The following is a 24,579-nucleotide window of genomic DNA, read 5'->3' on the forward strand; positions in this document are numbered from 1 at the left end:
ATGTCAGCACTGCTGGTTGGTGCATGAGATACAGAGGTACCAGGCCGTGTGGCGATCACGCACGAATCCGTCCACTAACCAGCCCCTACCGCTAGCGAGCAGGCCTAGACGATCGTATTAAATACCTAGATATATACAGAAGCGATAGATATAATACAATAGATAGAATTAATAGTAGTAGTCGTATAACTCGTAGGGCGCATTATTAAGATAAAGCAGGTGTCTTCGTATATCTTAAAGAGAAGGTATCTATACGATTATAATTTTTATATTAGTAGAAATTTATTAACTTAGAATTAACCCTAGTATATATCTTAGTAGGCTAATATAAGTTTTACGATAGTTGCAAGCTGTGATGTTGCTGCAAAGTTAAAGTACCTGTAATTTTGTCCGTTACGGCGGTTGTTCCGTTACGAAGGGATATACATTAGCAAGGTATCATGAAGGTTTTCATAGGAAATCAACCAAAGAAATCGTTATTGCATGCAAAGCTACGAGGCATGTATACGTGGGGTGTCGTAATCATAAAAATCCAGATATCAACGTGATATCTTTTGCCGTCTTAGTCAAAAAAAGACAGCACAACTGAGTATCTCAATCAACTCAGGCGTAAGCTCCCTTGTGAGGAATATGTCTAAGCTGCTCTGGAATTCCCACTTCCTTATTCAGCGCCGCTTTTCTCGACAATGCACTCCTCCTCTCCCCGTAGATAGCCGAGACAACCCACAGCACCCACATGATGCTCGCAGCAACGCCATACGCAATCATCTGGCCACGGCTAGCAGCAATACCAGTGAATGCGGGCGCACCAGAGGCAAGCAAGAGGCCAAGACCGCCATTGATCATGCCAAGCGTAATGAGGATGCGTCCTAGCCAAAGATGGCAATGGGACCATACCGTCCGGCAAGTATACTTCTTGTACTGGAGGTGGTGGATGAAGCCAAGAATGGGCTGGAAGAAGAGCATGACGAAGACGATGATGCCAATGATGGGGTGGTAGTTGTCCAATAGGCTCACAGGCATATCGTTGATCATCCACACACCGATGCCAAAGGCAGCGAGGTAGACGGTGTAGGCGAAGAGCTGGAACAAGCCATGTACGATCCAGAGACCACGGAAAGTACCTAGGCGGATGAGGATCGAGCCGAGGGGGAAGAAGAGGACGAAGGCGAGGGCGGCGAGGACACCATGTGCTGTGATCATTTTGCGGCGCGATTCTGAATCCGTGTTTGTGAAGCCGCCATTTGCACCATCACTGCCGTATTGTGTGGCGTAGTCGCTGTTGGCGTCATCACCCCCGCCTCCATAGGACCCAGAGCTCCATTCATCACTCGATCCAGGGCTCCATCTATCGCCAGGACCAGGTCCGAACTGGGCGGACACGATGGTGGTGGCTATTGCTGGTATCAAAAATCAGTCCAGGGATTGAAGATCGATCTACCTATTGCACCTACCTAAGCCAAGTAGAACGGTTCTTGTTGAGGAAGTCATGATGGGAGGCGCCACGTTGAATTGAGTAGCATGAATATGACCAAATAGTCTTACGCGGCCGATAGAAGGAAACATGGGCTACTTATTGTTCACCCACCCCAACGCTTACAGCTGGGCTGATGGTGCAAGCAACTATCGGCGATGCAGGCCAAGTCCGCCCAAACCGTCGCAGCAGACCCGAAACAGACAAAAGTGACATAAGTGGAAGCGAATCAAGACTGAGATTACGCGTTTCTGGAACCTTTGATTGTTTCGAGTGGTGGACATTTGTTCAGCTAGTGCTGTGTTGGGATCGGGGTGTCTATGGAGAGCCGTAGGTCAGACGGCATGTCGGCAAAAACACATGCAGAGAATTCCGACATAGCCTTACATGAACAGGGCGACTACTTAGGCTAGGAATATGCCTGAAGTTGACTATTGTTGATTTCATCTTCACAAATATGTAAGTCGTGGTGGGCATACTTGCAATGAGCACGTGACTGAGAGCGTATCTGAATCTACAATTGCCTTGGGCGGGCCGACGCGCTCCCAATTGGACCGAACGGGCCAGCATGATGTGCCATTTGCATGATACTCGCTGGCAGCGACAAGGGCAGCGACTAGGCAGCGTAGCTTCGACCTGATACCTACTAACTTTTTTTTTCTTTCTGGCGCATGAGGTGCACTCTGTCAGGAGCGCAAGGCTGGATGACTTGGAAAATGGATCCATGACGTAGTGATGGCTCAGGACAAAAGTGAGCACCCCGGACGTTTGTGTTGAAGAATGGGTGTCAAGATCCTTGGAACGGTTCCTGTGTTCTAACATGGGCGGCAGCGTGACATGGCGGTCGACATCGTGATGTGGCAGCCCACGCAGGCCGCCTACCCGTCGGGGGTCGACCCCATGGCGGCCAGAGCGCGGATGTTGAGATTTTCTACCGCCTTCTATCCGGGGGGTGGTCATGGCCAGGGCTGGCCAGGCACATGGCGGTGTTGAAGAGATGCTATTCCTGTCATGTGGTGTTTTGTCGCAGTCATGAGTTCGCGGGTGTATTATGTGACTGCGCAGCCGCCAGCGAAACCGGTTTTTTTTTGGGGGGGGGGGGGGGGGGGNGGCAGTGTCTCGGAGGCTTAGGCAGGCAGACAGAGACGTTCGCCCTTTTGCCACGGCGGCCTGAGGCGAAGAAGCAAAAACGGATACCGAATTGGGGAGATTGGTGATGAGTTGTTTGGGCAAGAAGGAGGTGAAGAGCCTTACAGCGCTGAGTTGTGCAGGCCCAGGACCAGGCATGACTCCTGCAAAGCCCGATCTTCGGCTGCGGCAGCTGACCAATGACGCGGTGGCCCGCCAGTGACAGCGGGCCGCCATTCGCTGGCTGGTAGCATCTTCATGATCCCCGTCACACCACTGCGCGGCTCTGAGTCACCCTGCAGCCTACTACTCCCGGCCATGGCTGACTGGGTAGGGTACCTGCATGAATGAGGTGATCATGGCCGGTGTATATAAGTCTTGCACGCCATCCTGCTTCTATGCCGGTCTCTACTGAGATTATTAGCCGCCTTTGCGGCTTTTCGCCCTCTCTCCCCTTACTGCTACTACAACTACAACTACAACTTCAACAACCACTCTACTCTACACAATCTCAGCATTATCTACTACACTCACCATATTCTACACTACTACACTCACCATATTCTACACTACTACCGCCACCAAAAGACTCAAAAAAGAGAAGAAATGGGCAAACGTCACAACAGAAAGCGAACCAGAAGCCGTCCCAGGAACCGGAATAACAACAACAACAACAACAATAATCCTAATGCCAACAACAACCTGAACATTAATACAACGCCAATCCACATCCGGAGCGAGTCGGTCAGCACCGCCTCTTCAACTCTCTCGCCAACAAGCTCTTGCTTCCAGCCCTCTGGCTGCCCGCTTGCCAACGTGCCAGCAAACCACTGGCAGCAAACCTACACAGCATGGCAGATGCGCCTGCGAATCCAACGGGAGCAGGAGCAAGAGTTGGAGCTAGAAACGCAGCGACTCCGCATCTTTGGTGGCTTACCGGAGGATGAGCGGTGTCTAATGGAACCCATGCTCAAGGTCGTCACGGATCTCTTCGACGGCTTCTACGACTACGAGGACCCTTGAACGAATACAGAAGGACCACGACCATAGAAGCCCCCGGGGAGGTCTGAACCTGCATTCCACGACCTTTTTTGCTCCACTCTCGTGCATCGCATGGCCATGGCCACTTCCCCGACCCCACTTTTTTTTGATGGGTTGGTCGCAGGGGGTGGGGGTGGTAGAGGCGGTGAGAGCACCACCTCGTTGTTACCACGCCTTGTACGCATACATACACGTCGTCTCTTTTTTGTGTATGTGTCTAGACCCTCGTGGCACGACCCGCATGCATCCCTCCCCCTTAATGCTTGTTTCCAATTAACCACCCCTCTTCGTCGACAACAACGACTCCACTGCTTTTAACCACTATCCGCTTTAGGGATCAAGCAGCTAAGGATTCTTTGTCCTCCCCTTTTGGGTCGACCGGCTCTTATTTATTTTTTTTCTCTCTTCGCTTCGCTGTTTGGCAATAAGCGCTACACATACTTTACACGACATCCAAGTTTTCAACAACTCAGAACTTTAATTTTGCCCAATCAGAACACAACCCCATGATTCGCGATTTTCGCCAGGGCGGAGGCGTGGGATACCATCTGGGTACGGACTCGTAGCAGATCCTAGACAAGAGTACTATGGGACTTTGACTCTTTCATCAAGAGTGCGATTTCCTAAGTGCCAAAGAAAAAGTCTGGATTGGTTCAACTATTGCTCAGCCCTAGGACTCCGTCTATTTGCGCATGCGCGGTGGACATGGAAGGAATGGGAGAAAAGGAGGAAGAAAAAGCAGCTAGATGCGCGCTCTGATGTCTAGACAATCCCGCTTGAGTCTATCAGCTCGCGGGTTGCACATGCATCGAGCTTGAGCGTCGCTGCTTCGAGGAGGAAGGAAGGAGGTGAAGGAGGAGGAGGAAAATATGGAAGGAAAGAAAAGGGGGGAAGCCATGCGCTTATTTCTGGTCGACGAATCATGGGGAAACTGGTAAATGGGGGGTTTGTCGTTTTGTGTTGCTCTTCTCTTTTCTCTACATCTCTCTCCTAATGATTTTCTACGCCGTAATGAACTGGGAGGAGGGGCTTTTCGAAGGTAATGGTAAAAGGTAAAATGTGGTGGATTGATGAATGTAACGGCCGCTCTTTTTTTCATTTTACACATAGCATCTAGTTTTAAATAAATCTTTTACGCCTCACATCTGCTATACCTTACGACTTATAACTTGGTGTTGTGTGATGGGGAGCAGAACAGTGATTGCTCGATCCTCCTTTCTCCTTACTCTCCTTAGTCACACCGACACTGTCCATACAACTCACTAATATATAAACCCCCCCCCCCTTTTTTTTTTTGCTGATTAACACTTCCCCTCAACACGCCCCAGGCCTGGGTCCTAGACTCCCCCTGTAAACCCACAAGCGGACTGCAACAGTGCCGAGAAAGAAAAAATATCCGCATATCCCTATGCTGAGTAATAGTAGCGTGTACATGGCTAGTAAATCGGGGCCGTGGTTATAGCTGTGGTTTTCTGTCATGTTTTACTCGTAGTAGTATCGGGGCAATGCCAAAGTGTGAAATCTGAATATTCTTCGTGATATTACATGGGTAAAAGACAAAAGGAGAAGAAGAAGAAGAAGAAGAAGAAGAAGAAGAAGAATAGAAAAGTGGTAGGGTACACGGCACAGAGAGATGACGATTCAATGCATCAGACATGTCACATAGCCAGATAAATGATATTGAAGAGACTAAGACGCCAAACTTTATGAAGACAAAAATCATTTCAAACATGTGTGAATAATGTGAATGCTAAGTGAATACATGCAAAGTGAAATATCGTAGTAACCTAATGTATATAATCACAGAAGGAAAGAAAAGGAGAAGAAGTACTTCCCCCCCAACGCCATTCTTTACCCCAAAGCAGAGCATTAAACCTCCCAACTCGAAAAGTGGTATCATATGAAATGAAGACTGGAATGAACATGACTTCCTCTTCCAACCCCGTCTTTGTTGACTTCCCCAAAAACCCTAAACAGCGCGTTGCAAGCCCTCACTTGATAGCTGGCAACGCATCAATCTTGGCATAAAGCTCCTGCGGATCCTCAAAAACATACCAAAGATCCTTGGGAACCCCCTTAAATGCCTTCTCAAACCGCTCGGGGCTATTCTTGGCACCCTCATCCATCTCCGCAACGCCCGTGACCTTGCGAATGTAAATAGCGCCAATCCACTTGCTGCCAAACTTGCGGTAGGCCTCGCCGTACGACTCCGGGTCAGTCTGTGTCGAGTCGCCAATGAGGATGAATCTACGCTTAGGGAACCATCCGTAGACCTTTTCGATGCGATCGACTTTGTAGGCTTCAGTGCCTTGGGTTAGGTTGGCGAGGAAACCCGCGAGATTCATCCAGCTGGCATCGCGCAGGATCATGGTGCCGTTGGGGTAGTACTGGTCGCGGAATTTACGGAGGAAGGGGTAGAGATTGTAGGGTGAGGCAGAGAGATACCAGAAGGGTGGGTTGTCGAGCTTTTGGACAATGTGCTTGTAGAGCTCGGGCATTCCCTTGATGGGTTCTGGCTCCTCTGCGAAGGTAGTAGTCAGGATACCAGTGGGTGAGGGTGTGAGCGTCTTCTTGATGGTGTCGTCGATGTCAGAGAGGACTGCCCAGCCCTTGGACTTTGCAAAGGTAATGTTGAATGGAGTTGCAGTGGCGTCGACGGCCTTGAAGCTGGTAACTTGGCCATCTTTGTAGTCGTTGCCGGGAATGGCCAGCTCGTCGACACTGATGCCATCGCGGCCACTAGGGCCCAGTCTGGCGGTCAAACCCAGGAGGTCAATCTCGACCGAGTGGGCGGGAAGGATCTGGTCGGCAAAGGGCTGGAGCCTGGTTGCGACGGTCCGTCTGGCTTGCTCATCGTCTGCAAGGCCAATCTTTTCGCTGACCCAAGCGACTATCTGAGAGAGGTCCTTGCCGCTGTCCTTGACGAAGTAGCAGGCGACAAACTCGGCCTTCCACCTTCCAAGCCGATTCTGGTAGGCGGTGTTGTCGAGGATCCAGACATAGTCGGTTTTTGAATTGACGGGGGAGTAGAAGGGGTTCTTGCGGCCAAGGTAGGAGGAGAGGTTGTCCTTGAGGGAGAAGCTGAAACGGTTGGCGAGCTTAGGCATGTCTGCTTCAAAGGCGGCGAAGTTTGATTTTTCTCTGGTGATTCGCTCTTGTTCGGTTTCTTCAGCGCGCATGCGGGCACGGCCGGCCATTGCAGCAGCGGACTCAGGCGCCATTTTGTAGGGTGGTGGGGTTGTACGAGGGCGGCGGATTGCTATGGTGGTTCAAAGGTCAGGAGGAGAGGATGTTGCACGGGACAAAGGGGTGCAATGGCCATAGTCGCGGTCATATACTTTGGGCTAGCACTTGACCAGAGGGTTGTGAGTGGTTGTCAACAGGTGTCTCGCAGCTGGAGCGAATGTGCATGAGGAATGACGTCTAGCCAAGCCGTAGTCGCCGCATACGCTGGGGCATGATCGCCTGCCGAGGAGCGCGTCTCAGATCCCTGCTTTGTGCTGCCATGGCCTCTGTAGAGTAGTGCTAGATACTTATATAGGTGTATGGTAGCATGCGCATGTGTGCTTCCTCCAGGCACCATAGTATTACAGTACAGGATGAATTCACAGATTACGGGGAGTCAAGAGAGCTACAGACGTGGATGAGGTAATGGCTGTCCAATGATAGCGGGGGCCTTTGGCAGGGTTGGGTGCCTGGCTGTGTGTCATGGAGCGGCGAGTGACGCAGGTGCAGTCGCAGTTAGGTGCAGGCTACAGATGGTCGAGGGGCGGATCGGCAGGCAGCATACATATCATACTCAGCCGTGTGCCTGATGGTCTAAGTAGTAGTAGGTGGGTATAGGAGTACATAGTACAAACATACAAGAGTATAGACACACGGGACTGCATCTTGGCTGACTCATGCGTGGCCAAAGAGGTGGCTACAGCAGACTCCCGCCTGCCACTGCAAATGCTGGGCAGAACAGAGGACTCGGTCAAGTTGGCAGTACACGTGTACACATACGTCTAGCGCTGGATGTCAATATGCCCGCCACGATACCGTCTCGAGTAGTGCCTGAGGGTCCACTCTTCTTGCAGCCATCGTTGCCGCTGTTTGTGTGTGTGTGTGAGTGCACCCGTGTTCAGGAACAAAGCTGGGCAGAGTATGAAATATGTATCGTATCGTGCGTGATCCATGTCAAGGATATCGAGTCGAAGCGCTTACTGTAGGTGTATAGTACTCGATCCCACAGTGCCCTACTCTCCCCACAGGGTCCAATGAAGCCGACAGTCGGACCGTGGGCGTGCATGTCCGCAAAGAGCGGTATTGCTTGGCAACACCCTCCGCCTCTGGGACGCGTACTACTACTATTACTACTACGGTGTAAGGCGGTCATGGTGGCTGTCAGACGTGGATGAGGACGCTGCACAGCCATCAACGGCCCATTGCCACACGTTATACGCGGCCGTTTACGTCGCCCACCCTCACCCGCCTGCGCCGCTGTTGCCATGGCTCGGGGCCAAGTCATATCTTACCTAGGGACATCCGCCCGCGCGGAGCAAAGCGCGCGTGCTCGAGGCCCCATCATCTCTTTCTCACTGCCCACAGAACCACCATAGGCCCCGTATTCCTTGCACCCATACATATTGCCTAGGCCCTCAGCCCTCCAGCCTCCCAGTCACTCTGCGCTGCTAGTTCGCGCCTTGCCTTGACATCATTCCGCCGTCGCCTTGACACCCCACATTAACCCTTGCTGGATACCGCCGTCATGGAGCTCAAGAAGCGCCTCAACTTGGGCAGCTTGATGCGCAAACGCTCATGTTAGTCGCGCGACGACACTCTGAGTACTGCGTTAACACACACAGCGGCCCCGCCCCAGGACTCCGTCCATGTAGACCCTAACGCCGATACGCCAGAAGCAAATGCTGCCAGGGGCGTGGTAAGCCACCTCGACTCGCCAACGCTTGTCCACCCAAGCTAACAGCAACCAGAGACTCTTCTGCGAGTCGGGCGCTGCTAACTCGGTATGTCTTGTCTGCAAATAGCTATCTCGCTCCCCACTGACCATGCCGCGACGAATAGGGCGAAGAAGTGCTCCACCTGCCAACCATTGTCGAGTCCGCCGTCGCAAGCCCAGCTGCTGCATCCGCCGCCGCCAGACAAATCCGCATCTTCCTCTCCAAAGAAAACTACACCCGCCCTCATGTTCAGTACAACGCTATCATGCTCATCCGCATATTGTCCGACAACCCGGGCCCCTCCTTTACCAAGAACCTTGACAAGCCATTTGCCGATACGGTGAAGCACCTCTTGCGCCATGGACAGGACCCCAGCGTTGCGCAAATCACAAAAGAGACACTGGATGCCATGGAGCGCGAAAAGTCCTACGACTCCAACCTAAACACGCTCTTCGCCATGTATAAAAAAGAAAAGGGGCTCATGGCCAATGCCGCAAAACAATTCAGTCCCCGAACGCTCAATGCGCCAGGATGGTCCGGGTCGCAGAACATACAGGGCGGCTTTAGCTCTGGAAGCAGCAAGTCCAATTCAAAGACTTTGCCCCCGCCCACAGAGCTGGCAGGTCGCATCGAAGAAGCGCGCACATCTGCGAAGCTTCTCCTGCAATTCGTGCAATCGACCCCCGCCAACGAGCTGCTAAGCAACGAACTGGTCAAGGAGTTTGCAGAACGCTGCACCACCGCTCAACGGAGCATACACGGCTACATTGCCTGCGACAATCCGCCCCCTGATGACGACACCATGCTCACACTCATTGAAACAAACGAACAACTCTCCCTCGCTGCCTCCAAGCACCAGCGTGCAGTGCTCCAGGCGCGTCGCTTCATGGGTGCCTCGCCCTCACCCCCAGTTCCAAACGGCAATGCCCCAGCTGGTGTGCCTCCTCCTCCTCCTCCTCAGTCATACACGCCGCCACCGACCAGCGCGCCCACACTACCTCCTACAAACGTGACAAGCACCCAGCCGCTCACCTCTCCCTCTGGTAGCTACAGAAACGAAGAGACTTCACAACCAAAGCTGAGCGCGCCAGAGGAGAATCCGTTTGCCGATCACTACACATCTCCACCCGCACCCCCAAACCCAAGAGGAACAAGTGATTACGGTGGCTCGCCCGACTCGTATCACCCTGGCTACCACTCGACTCCATCTTACCTGGGCCGACAAGAGAGTTCTGCGAACAACCTAACCATGCACGGTGCTCAGCCACCGATTGCTGAAGAGGATGAACATGGGCGACCACGGACCGAGCGCCCACGAACACCCGAGGGGAACGTGCCGCAACAGCGAGCCCATGACGGGTCGCCGATTGCAGAGCGTAACACAATAACGTACAGATACTAGCAGTGCCGTGAGGGATGTGACCATGGATTGGTTAGCGGCCCAAGTCCGGACGTACTGATGTGGGGTACTAGCGTACCGCCCGAGTACCCACAGATCTGACCGGAGACGTCCGTTGCTTTGAAATCACAGCGCGTACATATTCTTCTTTTTGCCATTCTGAGCACATTTTGATAACTTCATCTGACTGCATAGTTGGCAGCGTAGTTGTTTGGAAAGATACCATAGTTTGTTTGTTTTTGATCCGGGTTCGATACATATTCTAGATGTGCACTTGCTTTGTCCTGCCCCGCATGCTGCATGCTGCAAGCCTACAGGGCGCGCAGGCCGGTGACCTAATGCTAGACGCCATGGTAGTTGGATTCCTAAGCATCTCGTGCACCTCACGCGTTCCTGTGATGCATCAATCACGTAATCCGCACCGCGCCGCTCCCACGTTGCCTAACCAGCCCAGATGCGATATACTTGCCTCAATCCTGCTTGCGCAGGGCGACGAGCCGGGGGAGCCTCGCAAACAACCCCTCCAATCTGGAAGGCAAGACCCGACACACACCCCCACTGCGGCGGGACAAGGACCGCGCCTAGCGCAAAAAGATTTAGAGCAGCCGTCATGTTGAAGAGATAATAATACACTACCGAACTGCCCTGCCGTCCCCTTCACTCGAATCTCCTCCTCCTCTCTCTCTCCTTCTTCCTCATGGCATACTGCTACAACAGTCCATGGCTCGTTCGTTCCCAAAATGCGTCGACACGGTGATCATCGGTATGCGCCCGAGTGAATAGCATATGCGACCCAGACACTAATTACAAATACAGGCAATGGCCCATCTGCCCTCATCCTCTCCTACATCCTGCATGGCCACATTCCCTACTACGTCGGCGGCCATCATGACGCCATACTCGACGCAAAACTCCAGAACGCGCCTAACCTTCTCCACCTAACCCCGGATCTCTACGCGCATTTCCTCTCCTCACTTCGTTACTCGACCCAGGCGCTACCCGTCAATACGCTTCTCGATACCCTCATTCGCCCAAATGCTGACACTGAGTTGAATCCCAAATCATGCATTGAATGGCGGTACGAGCCTGACAAGGCCATCTCACATCTTGCCATTGGAGAGACTGCACATGCAGGGGGACAATGGGCCGAAGATTCGCCCTCTGCGAGCGCCGACATAGGCACGCTAAGTTATGCCGAACAGCTTAGCCTACCAGGTTATTCATATGCAGACCATTTGGCTAGAACCAGCAAGACAGACGAAGCGGAATTTGTACGTCCATCGAGGACTGAAGTTGCTGACTACCTCAAGACCTATCCAGATGCAGTAGGTATATCCGACTGCGTGCTTACGGGGCTCAAGGTCGACAACGTTTACCGTACCGTCAAGGGCTTCTCAATCGGCAGTCTCGGAATACGGTGTAGGCATCTTGTGCTAGCATCTGGCATCTTCACAGTCAACATCCCACCACCGCCACTGCTCTCACCCATCTCACTATTAAATCTGCCCGAAGCGCCCTTGCTTGTTATTGGATCAGGATTTTCCGCTGCAGACGTCATCATTTCGGCGCCGCCAAGACGTAGGATCATACACGTCTACCAGTGGAATCCTGAAAAGCGCCCGTCTCCACTCCGAGGGTGTCATCATACTGCTTACCCCGAGTATGCCACTGTATATCGCCAGATGAAGCTTGCAGCAATCGCACCTTCGAAAAAGAGCAAATCTGGGCGGCCCGCCTACGCAAGGAGAAGATCAAGTGCCTTCCAGCAGCGAGACTGGTCGCTTTACGAAGGCCTACCTGGCGCAGAAGTTGTTGGTGTGTACAGGTCTGGAGATGTGGCCAAGGTAGAATTGAGGCTATCGTCGGGTGACACTGTTACGCGTGAAGTAGGTGGCTTGGCCTATGTTGTAGGAAGGCGTGGTACACTCGACTTTCTGTCTCCAGAGTTACAATCTGAGGTTCTTAGTGCACCTGACAATGTACCGGTCGAACTATCGTCGGACAAACTAATCTCGGGTCGTACGCTTCGCGCAAAAGCTGAAGCAACCTCTCTCGAAGTGGCTAAAGATGTTTTTATTACTGGAAGCCTTACAGGCGACTCTCTGATTAGACATGCAGTCGGTGGTTGTGTTTTCGCAGCTGGTCGCATCCTTGGAGCTATACCAAGCATGCACCCCTCTGACAACACCCTCTCGCCAGCTTTATCAACACCCCGGTCTGCATCGCCAGTCTCCAACTCTGATGCCGAAGCTGCCGCGTCTGAAATTAGTCCTAGTCCATCGAGACCACGGACAGGTCAACGAACACCTTCTGAGCTGACAAATGGTCATGAAGATTTGCATTTAGACCGAAGGAAACTTTTCCGTGCTGTGGAGACGGCGCATGCGGAGAATAGGTCTTGGGTTGATTCGGGCTGGTGGGCTGGTGGGCTGGGGCCTGGAAGGTATTGATTTCTAGACGTTTGGTTTTGAAATTGCTGCTTGCATTACATACCCAATATCGTTGAATATATACGTTTGCAACCGTAAGCTTGAATACTCGAAGAAAATGAAGTGTTATATATGCGATAAGCGTATCTGCATGTTTGGGGATTAGCTTCTTGTAAATGTAGTGGCTCGGATTTGACAATTTACCAAGTCCAATCACAAAAACAATTGCTGCGGCAAAGCAAAACGATCAAGACATGAAAAACCAGAATGGGAGTCAACCACACTAAACCTTTATATACAAAGTCTCGGATTTGAGACAAGTAGGGAATCATTCAAGAATAGTCAAAAAAACATCTCTCAACCTTCTTTTCTACCTTGAACAAAATCCAAATATTTCCCCACACAAGAACTACATATGCACAAAAAAAAACTCCCTTTAAAAGACCTTAAACTCAACCAACCTAACCTTCTCCCCCACCACGGGCGTAAAAACCAGCCTAACCTTCTGACTCTGCACCGACTTCCATTCAGCCTCTGTAATCCCATTCGCCACAACCTCCGCATACATTGCCCCTTCCACATCCCCCCAGCTGCCCCCCTGACCCAGAACCTGCACTCTATATTGCGTGGGCGCCGCAAAACCCTGACTTTTACTTTGGAAAAACGCAATTTCAGCACTACCAACACTAACCTGCTGTCCAAAATCAATCTCAAACCACATCTCAGCCGCATCGTTGGTGGTAGTAGTAGTAGTAGTAGTAGCGACCGGAGCCTCCCACCCATTGGCAGCATCTTGGGTATCAAAAAACCACACACGGCCATCAATGGCAGCGTACGTGTTTGAAGTCGAATTGGCCACTGATGCCATGCCGCGGGGGAACGGCACCGTGGTATTTAGCTGAATCGACTTTGCAATGCGAGTGGTAAAGGGTGCGGGTGCGGGTTTGCGCGGAAGCGGGATGGAGATTCGCGAGGCGGTGGGCTGAGAGATTACGGGGTTATCATCGTCGATTTCGATGACGAGGCCGCGGGAGCCGTAGTGGGAGCCGGAAGCGTCCCATTGAATGGCGATGGTGTGGCCGTGGTACGGGATGCGTTCTGCGCGGAAGTAGGTGATGGTGGAGGGGTCGAAAAGGGGGTTTACGACGAGGATGTCTGAGGCTGAGGGGCGGAGGCCGACGAGACCGCTGATGATGAGGTCGTTGAAGCCCGAGTGGAAGTAGTGGTGGGAGCGTTTGAGACCGACGATAGGGAGGCCGGTGTCCGGGTGGTAGTCTTCTTCTAGATCCAAGATGCCGGTCGAGGGGTTGCGGTGGAGTTTTGCGTATTTGCGGAGCATGGCGGTGTAGTCTTTGGGGGTTATGACGCCGGTTTGCGTGCCGTTGGGGTAGTGGTCGAGGAAGTTTGCGAGGCCGGAGAGGACTTGGGTATATTGGAATGGCCAAACGGGGCCGTTCCATTGGCACTCTGGGTTTTTGCCTTCGTACCGGTATTGTCGCATGTAGTATTGGTAGCTGGGCTCTCCTGTGCGGAGACCGGCGGGGCCGGAGAGCTGGCTGCTGTTGAGGACGTGGCTCCAGGCTTGGGCGTATTCGACTTTGTCGTCGGGGAGGTCGTGGGTCCAGGGTACCATGCCGGCGAGTTCGCGTCCGCGGATGAAGTTCCAGTAGGTAACGTTCTGGTTGTTGACTTTGAACCGGTCGATGAAGTGCTCGAATGTAGAGTTCCAGAGTGCGTCTTGTACGCGCTGCTTAAGCGCTTCTGCTCGGCTGTTGTACGTCGAAACTGTACTGTCCAAGCCGCCCTTGAGCGCTGCAATGTTAGCAATTGCCCGGGCGTTGGCGTATTGGTAGCTGTTGATTGTCGGTCGGAATGCCTCTCCTCCAGTGAAACCATCGAGGCCACCAGACGCATCAATGCTCGAGATAGTGTACTCTGTAGCATCACGAAGTGGCTCAACCCAGTATAGACCCTTTGAAGTGTCGTAAGAGTCTTTCCATGCCTCATAGACGACTTGCATAGCATCAAGTCTTTTAGTGACATCAGACACCGACCCGTCGACCAGGTATCCATCCCAAACAGCCGACGCCATACTCTCTGAGAATTGGCGCCTGTTGCTGTCTTTGCTGTACATGAAGTTTGCGTAATCCTCCTTGAATCTTCGATCGCGACACCATCGAGCCTCCAGAAGATGGAAGCCCGTTGCATCGTTCAACGAAGCCCATGGCTTGGTTTGCCAGGAGACGTCGTTGAGAAACTCGGTGGAGATGAATCCATAGGCGCCTAGATCACGTTGGTGGGCGCGGAAGATGGACCAGCGGTAGTAGTAAGTATCGGTGAGGTCGGCGTCGCTGGATTCAAAGAGAGGAATGCGGTCCTGATACCAAGGTGCATCGTTGCCAAAGTATTTGGACAATATCGCCTTTGAATCAAGAATTGCGAGTCCTTGGTGGATGACGGAGCTCAGTGCCAGAGAGGTCGCAAGCTTCATGACGGGCAGCGAAGAATTGAATTGCGGTATGAAGACATGGACATTATCCAGCACGACTTCATCTTTTTTTACACTGCCCGGGCGGTCACTTCACCCGAAGCTAATCTTGCTTGCATCGGTATCGCTGCAAATAATTCTCCGTCAATGCTCATTGCTTCTCGAAAAGGTCACTTGCATCGTATTCGCTTCCGTAGATGCAGTTCGTGCGCAACCACCCCGATCAGTCGCCCCGCTTCTTCTCCGCAAATTGGGTGATCTGCATGGGAACAATTCCTCCGTGAAATCATCACTAGGTCCATAGACGTCATAATTGAGGTTCAAACGTCTGCCGCGGCATTTACCAGGGTGCAATCTGAATGTGTCTACCGGGGAGATCGTGGCTGTATATGATTGCATCTCAACACTTGGAGTATCTTTGTAGCCAAAAGGTCATTTACTCTACAGTACTTACTCTTTACATTTCCGTCAACGATATACAAGCATTTGCGCAACTCGTACTAAGAAGCTTAATCACCCGTGAAGCATTTCCAAGCGTTTGATCCACAGTTTCAAGCCTTTTCCTTAGATTAGCCTCGGGTGAAACTAACCCGGTCAGCTTCTACAGCACGGTTCTGCGATCAAGCTCATTTCAGCGACTCATATTCATCCACAATAAACTCTGGCAAACACAAAATGCAATATAGGTTCTATGTTGCACCACAGCTGTTATCTTGTCAATTAGGCACGGGAGGTTTTTGAAGCATGATTACTGGAAATTGAATGTGTGACATTAAAAAATATTCGCTAGTCGTAACAGTCGTATCAAGTAACTCCATGACTTTTCAGTCACGTGCCACTTCAAATATACATTACGTCTCTCATGCACTGAATGGTTGCACTCTCGTTTTACTCATACCTAATACGGCGTATTGGCCTTTCGGACAGCCTCCCAATTCGTGACACTCTGGCCTGGCATGGTCCCAGGATGTTCGTGCTGACCATGAATGGCACGATTACCGTCAGTGCCTCCAGCTCCAGTGCCATACTGTTGAGCGTTCATGGGTAAGCCGGTGTGCGGTTCAAGGACGGTGGAGTTGTGCGTAAGATCACTGGTGGGGTGGGCGCCATATACACCGTGACGCGTTTCACTGTGGCTGAGGTTAGGTTTGACTCGGAAACACGCCTTGGGATGCAACATAAACTTACCGGTCGCCGCTAATTGAGTAAGGATCACCAATCGGTCCGTCAGTACCTACATGCTGTCTCTTTCCTACAGCATACGGGTCGCTATGATGAGATTGTTCGAGAACCTCACGTGCAGGATGACCTTTTGGTGGGTCCTTGTGCAGAAGGTGTTTGCCTTTCCAGCGGGGTGAGTCTGGGTCCTCACTATCTTCCTTCGAGTGTCTCGTACTATAGTCTTTTGATTGACGAGGCGAAGACTCCGGGCTTGCCGACGATTTCTCTTTCCTGGACTTATCACGGTGCAAGAAGCCCAACAATCTGTGTTTTTTCTTTTCTTCCGTCTCGTTTTCCTTGTCAAAGTCCTTTTCACGATGATGTTGTCCCTTCTCGTGGTCAAGGGATGTCTTCTTGAGATAATCATTAGATTCACGACGGTCTTGATCTTGATGACGATCGTTCGCATATGCTGCACTGCCGAGTCCTGCTGCTCCCACAGCACCACCCAGAAGGGCGGCGTTGCGAGTGTTGTGTCCTTCGTGTACCGGATCCTGAACAGCACCATATGATTGAACATTAGGATCTTGAACATGTGTGTTATGTGGCGCAATAGTGCCCTGGGTGGGATCCGATACATGAGTAGGGCTGTCGTCACGCAGAGGCCAGGAAGCCTGTGAAGTGTTCTGGGTGGGATAAATAGGCTGCGAAACTGGTCCTCCCTGCGCATGTGAAGCATAGTCTTCCTTTTGGCGGAGTGACAAGTCTTGGGCGTCATGAGCATGCGGCTCACGAGCGTAAGCTCCAGCACCCAAGGCGACACCAGCCAAACCAGCACCAGTGAAGGCGGCATTTCTGTTGACATGATCATTTAGGTCTGTCCGGTTGACATTGCCCAGGACGGTAGGGTTGTTGTAGTCATATTGACTCGCAGGCGCAACGGGGTTGGAGGCTCGAGCATTGGAAGCAGTAGGGTCGTACCGCTGCTCAGGCATGGACGCCCCAAGCTGCGTCATCTTATGGCTACTATACACATCCACTGCGTCTTGAGCCCCGCGACGAGTAGCACCATCATCAGCTAGAGTAGTGTCGCGAGGAAGATCATGTGACACTGGAGGGCCAGATATGGTTGGATCACTGTCATGGTTGGCCTTGGCCTGGGGGTTAAAACGTTGCTCCTCCATCTTGAGTTTGTCTCCCATAACACGTGGATCGAGTTCCTTGCCACTGTACGGCCGAGAGTCTTCATATAGTAGTGGGCTGCTTTCGGCATCCCGAGCTTCGTAATCTTTAGACGCTGCGTGAGCTCCCAGCCCTGCGGTTCCAGCAAGGAGAGTACCAGCGATTGCAGCATCACGGGCGTGATGGTTGTCACCAGCGGACTTTGGTCTTGGCTCTTCAAGTGTTCCGGTGTGCCTCAGCTCGTGGGTTCCAGTAGTAGAGACAGGATCCACAGGCGGCTCATCCGAATTCGAGACTGCAGCCACAGAGGAAGCTTGAACGGGTTCATTCACACCTGCATGGTTGGATGTTGATTCGATTATAGGATCATAGTGCAGAAACAGGTTAGACTCATCACTTGGAGTAGCAATGTATTCGCCAGGAATATGCCTATGTCGCGACTCAAGCCGTGGGATGATTGGGCGTTCACAGTTGCCAATTGGTTCAGTCGTGGGAAGAATAGTTCCGTTGTTGTCAGTCTCAAGTTTCTTCTCTTGAGTGGATGATGGAAGTAAGGAGGAACCGGAGGCAACAGCAGTAGCTGTGGCAATTCCTGTAGGATGGTGACTAGTTTCTGGCTGGCTCAAAACGTCCGAGCCTGTTTGGCTCTACGTAATTGTTAGATTTTTGTCAAGCCAGGTCGAGCGAATGAGCGAATGAGTGAATAGTGTACGTACAGTTGTTGGTGGGACAGTTGTAGATGGAGCATCTCCGTATGTAGCTTGACGAGTTTCAGCGCCTTGGTTTTTGACATCTTTTTCTTCGGGCTTGGAGTTGGCGTGGGAGGCTCCGAGAACAGTGGCGGCAGCCGCCGCTCCAGCAAGTCCCTCGCGTCCATGGCTGTCATGGCTTGCACTTTCCTGTGGGCTAGATTTCACACCGCCAGCAAGCGGAAATGATCGATCAGTATCAGTAATGTAGCTCTCCTGACGCAGAGTATTCGCAAATGGTTGCGGTTCGTCCTTGTGGCTGGAAACAGCAGTACCAGCTGGTGGATTGTTAACCACACTGGTTTCTAAAACTTCTGGTCAGAAATCGCAGTTGAGAATAATATATTAAAGCCAAAGAAGCATCTACGTACGGGGATGTGTTTCAGCACCGGCATTTGGTTGTACACTTTTGTCTTGAGTCATTCCGGCAGTGCCAGGACTTCCGCCTCCGACCACTTGGTCCTCGGTCATGTTACTTTGAGTGGGGTTGTGCATTGACATGGCAGCATGTCCCTGGGATTCTGTCGGACCAAAACCAATGACTCCACTTTTGATGCTAGCAATACTAGCCTCTTGAGTGTGGCCATGTGGGTGAGGATCGGGACGAAGAGCTCCTGCAGGAGACGCGCCATTGTTGACCGGAGATTGTGCCTTACCAGTGTCAAGTGGGCTTGATCCATCTGTGCCAATTTGCTCTGGTTTTCCATGAAGTTTGTGGCCTTGAAGCCGTTCCAAAGTACCTGGCTTGGCTAACTCGGTATAGGGAGCACCAGACGTAGTTTTGATATCGTACAGCGGCTGACCAGGAGGGGCATGTTTGCCTTGGCGGCTGCTGGAAGTTTCACTGTGGGTGGGGTATTGCTGACTGCGTTTTGTATTAGCGATATTGTGTCGGTGGAGCGATGGGAATACAGACGTCTCGTTGGTGGATGCAGGGTCATGAGTGATGCCCTCACCCTGGTCCTTTTTGTGTCCGTGACTGAAGATGGATTAGCTATAGGAAATGGCGGCGGCTGCTTTGTCTACACACAGGACGTTCTTGATTTTGTCCATATCGACAGTTGTGGGCCGTGTGTTGGGCCAGGGTCTGGAGGATGATGGGCTTCAGTGCTCGGAGGAATTCAAGGATCAGCACAAGCGAGGAAAGCAAATTACCAGAATAGTGGTATTAATTGTTATGAGTAGAAGTTGCGAGAAACAAGGCACAGCTGGCGAGGTCAAGTCATGACGATGTTTGGTGTTTGGTGTCGAGCAGGGCGACGCCTATGAGGTCATTGTTGGGGTAGCTGGGTAGGTGCAGCGGCTAGAGGCGCGCCTGCCAATCACGACGGCCGCTCCGACGGCTGTGGTGATGCAGCGATGGGAAGGTCGGGAGTGAGAGCGCCTACTGAACAGACTTAGCATTTGCAGCAATTGTTGCGCTGGTTGGGCGATGCAGCGCCCAAAGGGTGACTACTGCTCAGCGCTGGACTGTACCCTATTACTGGGCGCGGGCGTGGGCGCATGTGTTAGCATACATGTGCATGGGGTAGAAAAAGGAGAGGCCATGGGATTTGAGGGATGCGGGGCGGCGTCATGTTAGTGAGCCATCCGTCCGGTGCAGTTCGAGGACGGTCCAGCTCATCAGTCGAGTGCCCATGCTCATGCCAGCACGGGCTTGTCCGGCGCGACGTGGACAGCCAACCGTGGGAACAGATGGTGTAGCCGTGTCAGGGTGGCACTGATGTCTCGTAGAGGTTACATTTGGCGGTTACTGCCACCACCGAGGGGCGTAAGTATGCGTACATGCAATCTCAGCCGTACAAAGTATGTTATATTTGTACATAGAGTAGGTACTCTGGGTGTTCGTATGCGTACCGTACCGTATGCGTACCGTACCGTATAGCCAGCAGACGCACCCATGATCTTCAGGCAACGTGCGCCAGCAGAGTCGATCTTGACAGCGGCTGCAGGTGGAGGACAGCAGACAGGACGGAGCATGCGCATGCACATGGTAGGTTTGGAGAGGACGAGAGCAGAAGCAATGCGCGAATTATGGGCAACAGTGGCAAAGCATGGCTGCATTTGCAACGGCAGTTCACCCCCCCCAGCGGCCTAGCGCTCACGCTTCAGCCAGTCTGGCCCACCGTCGAACCATGAGAAGAGTGGAAATGCTGTCGGCCGACGGCTTCCGACAGCCTGCGCTTTTCGCGCCTGCCTTTCTAGAAAACTTCTACCGCCAGCCCCTCGCTTGCACCATCACCCTGGACGGCCTCCCACGCAAACCCCCCCCTTCCCCTTCGCTTCTCCCTGGCTGGCCCAGAGCTGCTGCTGGCCCTGGTCACTACCCTCCCCCCTCTCCCCCCCCTAGCACCGTCGCGTCAGTAGCCCATCCATACACCACCTACTCTGCATCCCAGATCCATCCATACGTTAGAGTGCAGCCGGCCAAGCGCGGCGCCCCTCCGCGTTTTCTTCTAGCTTCGCCCTGCCGCCCACCCGCTGCCCGTCATACACGGCCTTGGGTGCCATCTGCTCTGCTATAACCCCCTCCGCTTCCCCAGGCTGCATCTGCAACCGCCTGACGAGGCTCTCGTCCCAGTCCCAGTCCCAGTCTCAGCCCAGTTTCCCTCTCTCCATACAGAGGCCCGCCCTCCAATCAGGCCTAGGGCTTTTCTCAGCGTCTGTGTCACGCCCCCCACACCGAATCAGCCTCACTGCGCCCGACATCATATCGCTTCGCCCTTCCGACTGCCTTCTTCTTCTGCGCACATTCCCTCTCTCTACACCCTCCCACACACCACAGACACCACCACCTTTACCACACAGTAATCTAATCACCTCACCCGCCCACAATGCCCGGCCACCTACGCACACGGTTAAAGCGTGTCCTCACGGCTGGCTCTCACAGGAGCGCGAAGCCAGAAGAGCCAGAGTCCGACTTTTACAAGCCTGGAGAGAAGATGCCTCCGCTCAAGTACCGCCGTGCCGTCGACCCAGAGCACAAGAAGAAACTCGAGGCCTTTAACTTTTCCACTGCATGGCGCAGACACAGCAACGCCTCGCTGTACTCACCCATGGGAAGCAGGCTTCCCAGCCGTCGGAGCAGCTTTAGGCGACGCAGCCGCAGCCGCAGTATGCACCGCAGCAGAAGGGGCAGCTGTGCCTCAGACTACGATCCTGAGTCGGAGTGGGTAGACAGCGGCATTGGTGCCAGCATTGCTGGCGACGACAGGCCCGCCAATATCAAAGAAGCATCGGATGACGAAGGCGACGTCCTGAATGGTATGTGCAACGCCTCGTGGACATGGCAGATGGCATACTAACATGGCCCAGTCGGCCTCTCTCGCAATCCTACCGAGGATCCTCGCGATGCCCACCGCAAGCAGTCACAAGGCGCTATTCGAACTAGCGATGGCCGCCAATCATCGAGGCCTGCTACTGGATCAGATCGCACCCGTCAAGCTTCACAGCCATTTTCAGCCGAAGAGCTCGAAATGGCGCTACAGAGATCGCACCTCGAGGCCACCAAAGAAGAATCAGACAAGAGTGCAGGAGAGAGTCCATTTGAAGACTTTGACGACCCCAGCCCCTTCCTGAGACCGCGTGGTGGATCCATCTACGTGCCATACAACGGCCAAGGAACTCCGCCAAAGCTACCTTTTTGGGGCACCGCGTACCCTTCGTGCGACGACGAGCTATCGAGCGGCCACTTTTCCAGACGTGCATCAGTCTTCCTCTCTAACGAAGGATCGAGCACGCCACAATACGAACGTAGCGGGTCCTACTTTGTGCCAAAAGACGCCTCTGGGCTCTCCCAAGCCCACCGGGCCTCAGCCTCCAGCTCCGACGAGGACGAGGACGAGTGCGTATGCCCGCCTCCTGCTCCTGCTGCTGCTCCTGAGGAGCCGAAACGCAAAATCCAGCCCTGCGCCCCGTGTGACGCCGTGGCTGCCATTCTCGCCAGACCCGACTAATGCCCGCATCCGCATCCGCATCCACCTTTTTACCTTTTCTTCACTGTCAATATTTGATGCGTCTGAACTATTCTTGTCATTGCATTTCCCTGGCGTTATTTCCATGTAAGAACCCTCGGACTGGTTCCATGTCTTGGTGCCGGGATTTGGCATTATTTCTTTTGGTCTACTACATGCATTGGGTGGGACTCGTCCTATAGAATCCATTGACAATGATTTCGGCATTTCGTCATGGCGACGGAACTGTCGACATTGCTTTTTCTTATCGTCATGAGATGGTATGGTTTTTTTTTGTTTGTTTGTGTGTGGTAATTGGGCCGCTCCCCCACCCCCAAAAAACGCAGTTTTGAACTACAGGCGCATGCATACGCCATAGTCGAGAATGATCAAATCTACATCTACATCCATATCAAGAGTTATTAATGGCATGTCTAATGATCGCCCCGTGTTGTTTTTGTTCCGAAAGTTAAATTTGTTTTGCAGCAGCGGCAGGAGGCGTGCGATCAGGGACCTTGGGGTCTCGGGAGCTATTACCCACGGGCGTTGGTACGGGTGCGGGCACCGAGCCTCACTCGCACCCGCTGATTGGCCGCCCACCTTTTACACTGCCTGCACGCACCTCCACCCCCAATGACCGTCAAACACGCGCTTTGTACCCCCATGCCACACACGCGTCGCATTGCGTTATGCCCTATTCTCACCGCGATTGCTCTGCACGCAGCCTGTCACCATTCCTTTGCGTATTCGTTTGTTTTTTTCGAGGCGGTAAAAACTGAACAGCAACAAGTGACGACAAACGACGTAATTGATGATGATGCTGTCCGCCCGCCCGCTCTTTTGCTCACCGAATCGTTGCATCATCGCCCGTCGGAGTTAATCGACTGGGCATTACGTCTTTTCCAGCTCAAGCAGCGTTCGGCCCTTCTTTCTCCACTACCTTGGTCCCACACGTGCGTGGGGTAACAAGACCCAGTCGTCGGCGCGAGATGGAAGGGAAGAAAAAAATTCGGATTCGGCGCTATTCCCTTTTGTGCCCCTGTGTCCTGATAGCAAAGCCCGTCCCGACTACTCGACATCTTACCAGGGCATTTGTGTTCAGAAGCCGATGGCCAACTGGGGTGTTTTTTTGAACTAAAGTCACTCAACAAGAAATCTGTTGTACCCGCTAACCTTTCCGCAAGCGTGCAGAGTAGGAGTATCCTCCATACATTGCTAGAGGAGCTTGATGCACACAAACGCCCTCGGCTAGATGCCATGTACTTACCTCGTTTAGTGCATGAATCTCGTAAAGATGCAGGAAGAAGAGCGAGGGAAGGAAATCCGTCTTCTCTTTCTCCGCTCCCCTACATAATCTGGCCTTTGCCACAAAAAAAGCCCAAAAATGGCCACACAGCCAGCAACAGGTACGGGCCGGGCGGCCTCGGCGTATCAGAATCGGCATCACCAAGATAAACCCCTACATGCATGCACACACACATGCAGCCATGTCTTTTCTCCGCATTACGCTCCCAAGACATCAGAAATTTCAGTTACACACGTGTGGTGTGGTTGGCTCGAGTCTGCTTCCCCCTCCCCCCTCCTCCTCATTGGCATGAAGCATTGGCGGGCATGGCGTTGGGGCCATGGCATGGCATGACGTGACATAACCAACCCTCCCCTTGTACCCTTACCACCACAACGCCACGCTACGTTACGGTGCATACGGCGTGCGTGGCAGCCTCACGCCTTTTCCCTTTTGTAACCGCGGTTGCGGAATGACCAGGGGGAAGGGGGGGGGGCGTGGAAGCGAAATGTGCGCCTTCTCTCACCCAACTCTTTTTTTTTACCCGCAACGCATTGCCCGCAATGTTGTTCTCAGAAAAACGGACGGTATGCCCCACTGGGTAATGGAGCCCACTTTTGTTGCGGAAACAGGAAAAAACGGCTTACCCGTTTCGGACATCACACACCTCGGTCACGAGCGTTCGAAACTTGCTCAGCGTGGTAATTATGCATGCGAGTCAAGACAGCTTTTGGGGCCCGATCGAATGGGACGGGCAGCCTTACTTTTGCGTGTGCGTGTGCGTGTTCGTCCGTTCTGACCGCGCGAGGTCTCTCGGTATAAGAAGGTGCGAGTGCTGGGCAGTGACATGGGGGGTGGGTGGGTGTGTGTGTTTGTGGAGGGGGAGAGGGAAGATCCTTGGTGGGGTGAAAGGTTATCGTGTTGGGATAGAGTATGGATAGTAGTGAAGCTTTATTGATCTTCGCGCAAAGAAATCAGTTTTCGTATTCTTTGTCATGTTTCTTTCACGTCTCTCTCTTGTTTTTTTTGGGCGCCTGTGAGGAAAGAAGAAATGGGTGGTACGTACTGCTATTTTTATCTCAAGCCATGAACACAATATAACGATTATTTTTTCTCTTGGACTTTTTTGCAAGTCGTTTCGCATATTGGAATTTTGACTTTTGTTGTTTCTTGCCATGCGAAATGATGACTTTTGTCACGATTGGGCGCTATGGCGCTGATGTGTTTTTTCTCTCACTTTGTTCAGCGAATGAACTTGCAGCATCGTGACATATCCATCCACAAACAATGTTATGGTATATCGCCCAGTTTTGGAATGTTGTTGTTGTTGTTGTTGCTGTTCACGTGATT

General features: G+C 52.6%; 10 protein-coding genes across 10 annotated transcripts; 5 read left to right on the plus strand and 5 right to left on the minus strand.

Moving 5' to 3' along the window:
* Positions 1 to 603: 603 nt before the first annotated feature.
* COCMIDRAFT_95331 (uncharacterized protein) lies at positions 604 to 1,491 on the minus strand (the record flags this gene model as incomplete). Its single annotated transcript, XM_007689794.1, has 2 exons — positions 604 to 1,394; positions 1,455 to 1,491. 2 exons carry the CDS (start codon positions 1,489 to 1,491, stop codon positions 604 to 606), a joined length of 828 nt encoding a protein of 275 aa, XP_007687984.1.
* A 1,233-nt stretch (positions 1,492 to 2,724) lies between these two features.
* COCMIDRAFT_95356 (uncharacterized protein) lies at positions 2,725 to 2,922 on the minus strand (the record flags this gene model as incomplete). The annotated part of the gene is made up of 1 exon (XM_007689795.1): positions 2,725 to 2,922. The coding sequence occupies one exon, from the start codon at positions 2,920 to 2,922 to the stop codon at positions 2,725 to 2,727; it is 198 nt and encodes a 65-aa protein (XP_007687985.1).
* Positions 2,923 to 3,208: 286 nt separating this feature from the next.
* Positions 3,209 to 3,625, plus strand: COCMIDRAFT_95382 (uncharacterized protein; the record flags this gene model as incomplete). The annotated part of the gene is made up of 1 exon (XM_007689796.1): positions 3,209 to 3,625. The coding sequence occupies one exon, from the start codon at positions 3,209 to 3,211 to the stop codon at positions 3,623 to 3,625; it is 417 nt and encodes a 138-aa protein (XP_007687986.1).
* A 2,009-nt stretch (positions 3,626 to 5,634) lies between these two features.
* Positions 5,635 to 6,864, minus strand: COCMIDRAFT_95302 (uncharacterized protein; the record flags this gene model as incomplete). Its single annotated transcript, XM_007689797.1, has 1 exon — positions 5,635 to 6,864. One exon carries the CDS (start codon positions 6,862 to 6,864, stop codon positions 5,635 to 5,637), a length of 1,230 nt encoding a protein of 409 aa, XP_007687987.1.
* Positions 6,865 to 8,393: 1,529 nt separating this feature from the next.
* On the plus strand, positions 8,394 to 9,985 carry COCMIDRAFT_5286 (uncharacterized protein; the record flags this gene model as incomplete). Its single annotated transcript, XM_007689769.1, has 4 exons — positions 8,394 to 8,445; positions 8,491 to 8,564; positions 8,617 to 8,649; positions 8,708 to 9,985. The coding sequence occupies 4 exons, from the start codon at positions 8,394 to 8,396 to the stop codon at positions 9,983 to 9,985; spliced, it is 1,437 nt and encodes a 478-aa protein (XP_007687959.1).
* Positions 9,986 to 10,702: 717 nt separating this feature from the next.
* COCMIDRAFT_95352 (uncharacterized protein) lies at positions 10,703 to 12,432 on the plus strand (the record flags this gene model as incomplete). The annotated part of the gene is made up of 2 exons (XM_007689798.1): positions 10,703 to 10,745; positions 10,799 to 12,432. 2 exons carry the CDS (start codon positions 10,703 to 10,705, stop codon positions 12,430 to 12,432), a joined length of 1,677 nt encoding a protein of 558 aa, XP_007687988.1.
* A 415-nt stretch (positions 12,433 to 12,847) lies between these two features.
* Positions 12,848 to 14,902, minus strand: COCMIDRAFT_95335 (uncharacterized protein; the record flags this gene model as incomplete). The annotated part of the gene is made up of 1 exon (XM_007689799.1): positions 12,848 to 14,902. The coding sequence occupies one exon, from the start codon at positions 14,900 to 14,902 to the stop codon at positions 12,848 to 12,850; it is 2,055 nt and encodes a 684-aa protein (XP_007687989.1).
* An 895-nt stretch (positions 14,903 to 15,797) lies between these two features.
* Positions 15,798 to 19,044, minus strand: COCMIDRAFT_95384 (uncharacterized protein; the record flags this gene model as incomplete). Its single annotated transcript, XM_007689800.1, has 6 exons — positions 15,798 to 16,029; positions 16,088 to 17,889; positions 17,959 to 18,296; positions 18,363 to 18,856; positions 18,908 to 18,970; positions 19,022 to 19,044. 6 exons carry the CDS (start codon positions 19,042 to 19,044, stop codon positions 15,798 to 15,800), a joined length of 2,952 nt encoding a protein of 983 aa, XP_007687990.1.
* On the plus strand, positions 19,043 to 19,219 carry COCMIDRAFT_48147 (uncharacterized protein; the record flags this gene model as incomplete). The annotated part of the gene is made up of 1 exon (XM_007689801.2): positions 19,043 to 19,219. A coding segment is annotated over one exon (177 nt), but the record flags the coding sequence as incomplete, so codon positions are not given.
* A 1,606-nt stretch (positions 19,220 to 20,825) lies between these two features.
* Positions 20,826 to 21,947, plus strand: COCMIDRAFT_36761 (uncharacterized protein; the record flags this gene model as incomplete). Its single annotated transcript, XM_007689784.1, has 2 exons — positions 20,826 to 21,255; positions 21,307 to 21,947. 2 exons carry the CDS (start codon positions 20,826 to 20,828, stop codon positions 21,945 to 21,947), a joined length of 1,071 nt encoding a protein of 356 aa, XP_007687974.1.
* Between the last annotated feature and the right edge of the window lie 2,632 nt (positions 21,948 to 24,579).

The sequence above is a fragment of the Bipolaris oryzae genome, assembly GCF_000523455.1.
Source record: "Bipolaris oryzae ATCC 44560 unplaced genomic scaffold scaffold_65, whole genome shotgun sequence".
In the NCBI taxonomy this organism is placed as follows: domain Eukaryota; kingdom Fungi; phylum Ascomycota; class Dothideomycetes; order Pleosporales; family Pleosporaceae; genus Bipolaris; species Bipolaris oryzae.